The sequence below is a fragment of the Hibiscus syriacus genome, unplaced genomic scaffold (genome assembly GCF_006381635.1).
Source record: "Hibiscus syriacus cultivar Baekdansim isolate YM2019G1 unplaced genomic scaffold, ASM638163v2 tig00110528_pilon, whole genome shotgun sequence".
NCBI lineage: Eukaryota > Viridiplantae > Streptophyta > Magnoliopsida > Malvales > Malvaceae > Hibiscus > Hibiscus syriacus.
The window spans coordinates 4074838-4078750 of record NW_024062770.1 but is presented as its reverse complement, the minus strand read 5'-3'; the positions used below and the strand labels follow the sequence as shown (position 1 = coordinate 4078750).

At 33.2% G+C, this 3913-nt stretch overlaps 1 protein-coding gene across 1 annotated transcript; it reads left to right on the top strand.

The window, feature by feature from the left end:
- Positions 1 to 1137: 1137 nt before the first annotated feature.
- On the top strand, positions 1138 to 3656 carry LOC120130245 (mitochondrial fission 1 protein A-like). The gene is made up of 5 exons (XM_039147519.1): positions 1138 to 1282; positions 1634 to 1772; positions 2478 to 2599; positions 3178 to 3241; positions 3330 to 3656. Exons 1-5 carry the CDS (start codon positions 1190 to 1192, stop codon positions 3413 to 3415), a joined length of 504 nt encoding a protein of 167 aa, XP_039003450.1. The 5' UTR covers positions 1138 to 1189; the 3' UTR covers positions 3416 to 3656.
- Positions 3657 to 3913: the final 257 nt, after the last annotated feature.

Below are 3913 nucleotides of genomic sequence, written 5' to 3'. Positions count from 1 at the left end.
GAAGAAACATTATAATAAGATTTTATTGACGACATGAAGAACAAATTTTTGCAAGCCAAGAATTACGATGACAAACTCGAGAAAAATAATGAGAAAGATTAAAGAATTCAAGAATAAAGACTTCCTACAAACTTCTGCATCATTATCATTTATGAAAGCATGTACTTTCGTCATTGGCATATTTGCATCAAACATTCATTATTCATTATTTTCCTCTCATGAAGATATTCAAATTTTTTGTTTCTTGAGATCATTTTTCTCCCATGAGAATACTTTAAATTTTTGTCTTTCTTAAGATCACTTTTTTCCTCCTCTTGAGATTGCATAAAAAATAATCAATAAAATCTTGTCTTTCTCAATATCATACTTTTCTCCTCGCTCGAGGACATCATGTTTTCAAATAATCTCATCTTTCTTAAAATTATTTTTTTCATTCTTGAGGATATCTTTAAATTTTTTCAAAATCTTTGTCTCCCTACAATTTCACTTAGAAACATAAATTTTGTCTCACATGATATAATTTCCTCCAAACAAATTTTATATTTTTATTTCACTTGAAATATTTTCTCTTGAAAATTTCCGTCTCACTCGAGACAATTTCTCTCAAAACTAAACTTTTTATTTAACTTGAGATATTTTTATTGAAAATTTTCATCTCACTCGAGACAGTTTCTCTCGAAACAAAAATTTTATTTCACTTTAGATATTTTCCCTTGAAAATTTCCTTCTCACTCGAGACAGTTTCTCTCGAAACAAAATTCCATCTTACTGGAGATATTTTCCTTGAAAATTTTCATCTCACTCGAAATAGTTTATCTCGAAATAAATTTCATTTCACTTGATATATTTTCTTTGAAAATTTTCTTCTCACTCAAGACAATTTCTCTCAAGACAAATTTTATCTCACTTAGGATATTTTCTCTCAAAAATATCAAGATTAAGTTTGAGTATACGTGGCGAATAGTGCGCGCAATTTTGTAGAATAAATTGGAGAGAAGAAACTTAAAAATACTTCACGCGGCATGGCAACTACCAATCACCAAACAGTCAATTTCTTAATCCTTAAGTTCTGCTCTGACGGGAAAAAAATTTATAAAATCAAATCCCAATTAATAAACGAAACCCATAAATATCGAACTGAATCATCCATTAAAATTTGTTGATACAACTGTGACTGATAATTGAAAAAATGGAAGCGAAGATCGGCCAATTCTTGGAATCCATCGGAACCTTCTTCGGCGGTGGCGATCAGATCCCTTGGTGTGACCGCGATGTCATTGCCGTTAGTATACATTCAAGTTTTCCATTTATTCTGTTAATTTCTTTTGTCCTTTCGAATTGGATTCCCAGCAATAATATGATCTTTGATTTTTTATTTATCTGTTAAATTTGACATTCATGGTCAAGTAATCTTGTTATCTATAGTTTTTTTTTCTTACTTGAAGAGAGAAAAAATCATAGGATTTGAGGAATCTAGCTGTTTATATTATTAAAAAGTTTTCTATCAGTATCTACCGAAGTCTGAATGTTTGTCATTGTACCAATTCTTGAAGTTTAGAATTAGAAGAAAGTGGGTGGGGGATTTGTGTAATTCGTGGAAACTCATATGCTTCTTGTTTGTTGTTGATGGAAGGGGTGTGAGAGAGAAGTTGCTGATGTTGCTAAGGGTGATTCGGAGGAACAGAAGAGCCAAAGCATCATGCGACTTTCATGGGCGCTTGTTCACTCTAGGCAAGCTGAAGATGTGCAGCGTGGTATTGCCATGCTAGAAGGTTGTGGTTATCAATGCCCTCTTCCCTATCTTATGGGTTTTCTACATAAACGTTTGACATGTTAATGCAGTGCATGCATGTGGGCCTGTTTGTAACTTCGTAATGAAGTAAAAATGATCCAGTGTTGTCACTTTAAATGTTTGTCAAATAGGACTCATGATCCTAAGTTTCATGTGTGTTCTCTCGTATCCACACTTTACTTTCTTGGCCTTCTAATTGCTTTGACTATATGTAGATTGTTACCTTTGGTGAAGTTTATTTTTCTATTTTATACTACCACTTCAACCTATTGTGACTATATCCTTGACTTGGCTTTGCTTTTATCTGTTAGGCCTGATTTTGTTGCTCTGTATTTCTAATCATAAGCCATATCAGTACTAATTTTCTTCAAAATGCATGTTTATGCAATGTATCTAGATACAAGAACTCGAAAATACACCCTTCTATGTGCAATTAAATCGTAAACTATTTCTGTAGAGATATTTGGTGTGTTCTTCTGCCACCCTCCATTCTGGCTAGTCTTATGGTCCTTACCAATTTTGCTTTGGTATTTCCCTTTTAACTTGAATATGTTCTTACTCTTTATTACTTCAGTGTTTTTTATGTGTCACTTTGACAATTTCAGTTTATATCAATATATTACTCTACTGTTTTTTACGTGTCAGTTTCATTATATAGCATTAGTAACAATATTTGCCTTTGCAGCATCACTGTCCAATAGCAGTTCTCCATTGCAACAGAGGGAGAAAATTTACCTTCTAGCTGTTGGATATTTCAGAACTGGTGAATTCTCAAGGAGTCGACAACTTGTGGAGCAGTGTCTTGAGGTTTATTTGCTTTTCCTTAACCCATTTCAATCAAAAAATAGATTCTTGGTGGTTATGCATCTTACCTGGTCTGATTATTCTAGACTTGTCCCTTGCTCAGTCAAGACTGTCTGCTGTCTAAATAAGAGAAAAAGGTAATGAAGTATTCTTGTATGAAGGATAGTGGCTGGTGGTGGCAAGAGGATTATTTAGTCCGAATGAGTGGATGTCCCTAAAATATTAATATCTATTCCAAATTTAATCAAGTCAATGATTTGGTTAGTACCAATTTTTTATAGTTGTGTCAAACAACTTCAAGTAGATCGTTCAAATTATGACTGATGTCACCATGAAAATTGGCAAGAAAAACATTTAAAATAAAAATTTAATGATCAATTGTGTAGAGATAAATTATATTCAAAGGTAGAGTAGTGATTTGGGATTCATCCTATCATCCCAATTTGTAGAAATAATTATATGCGTCGACCCATTTTTCATCTCCTTCCTCCCCAATCGTGCTATCCCTTGATGAACGTTAATATTTATAATTTATTTATTCATTATTATTTGATTATCTGATGTAACTTTTGCTTTTGTAGATTGCACCTGATTGGAGGCAAGCTTTAGTCCTTAAAAATGCAGTTGAGGATCGTATTGCTAAAGGTGATAACTAGAATTCTCTTAGTGATTGTGATGTTAAGTATTGCACAGGATAGCATGGACTGAATGGATTACGAATATTTAAATGTAGATGGTGTTATTGGAATTGGCATCACTGCTACTGCTTTGGGACTTATCGCTGGTGGAATTGCCGCAGCATTGACTCGCAGGAACTGATAAAAACCACAATTATGCATTTGTCGGTATTTGTTAAAATCCTTGAGACTTGGCCCCTCTGCATTTTGCAAAATTTCCCCAGAGAATGTTTATGAATAATCTGCAGTTGTAAAATTTTAGCATCTGTTGAATTTTCGGACGAATTCCTCCAACGCTTGGCCCCCTTGTTTTTTCTTGTAGAAGTTAGAATTTCATTAATACAGTATTATTAGAAACGATAATTACGCATTACATTTGCTAATTAAGTGGTGAAAAGTTGGTTTACTGTACTCATCAATGATTCTTAAAATGATCAGTAGATCATATGATTTGATTGGAATGAAAATATGTCAATATGGAACCCATTCCCAACCTTATTCGTTCTTTAGTTTATCAACGGTGAAGTGTATGTCTGTGTGTATAGAAAAGCTCTTAATCTTTTAAGATTAACTTGTTTCTCTTCTATACTGTACTTTTTTAAGAGCCTTTGCTTCTCATGTTTGGCCAGTACCTGGTGCT

Bases quoted from the DNA above. Each gene is read 5' to 3' on its own strand.
- LOC120130245 (XM_039147519.1), top strand. From the start codon at position 1,190: ATGGAAGCGAAGATCGGCCAATTCTTGGAATCCATCGGAACCTTCTTC. The intron at 1,773-2,477 runs GTTGTGGTTATC...TTGCCTTTGCAG, and splicing joins TGGTATTGCCATGCTAGAAG to CATCACTGTCCAATAGCAGT. The intron at 3,242-3,329 runs GTGATAACTAGA...ATTTAAATGTAG, and splicing joins TGAGGATCGTATTGCTAAAG to ATGGTGTTATTGGAATTGGC.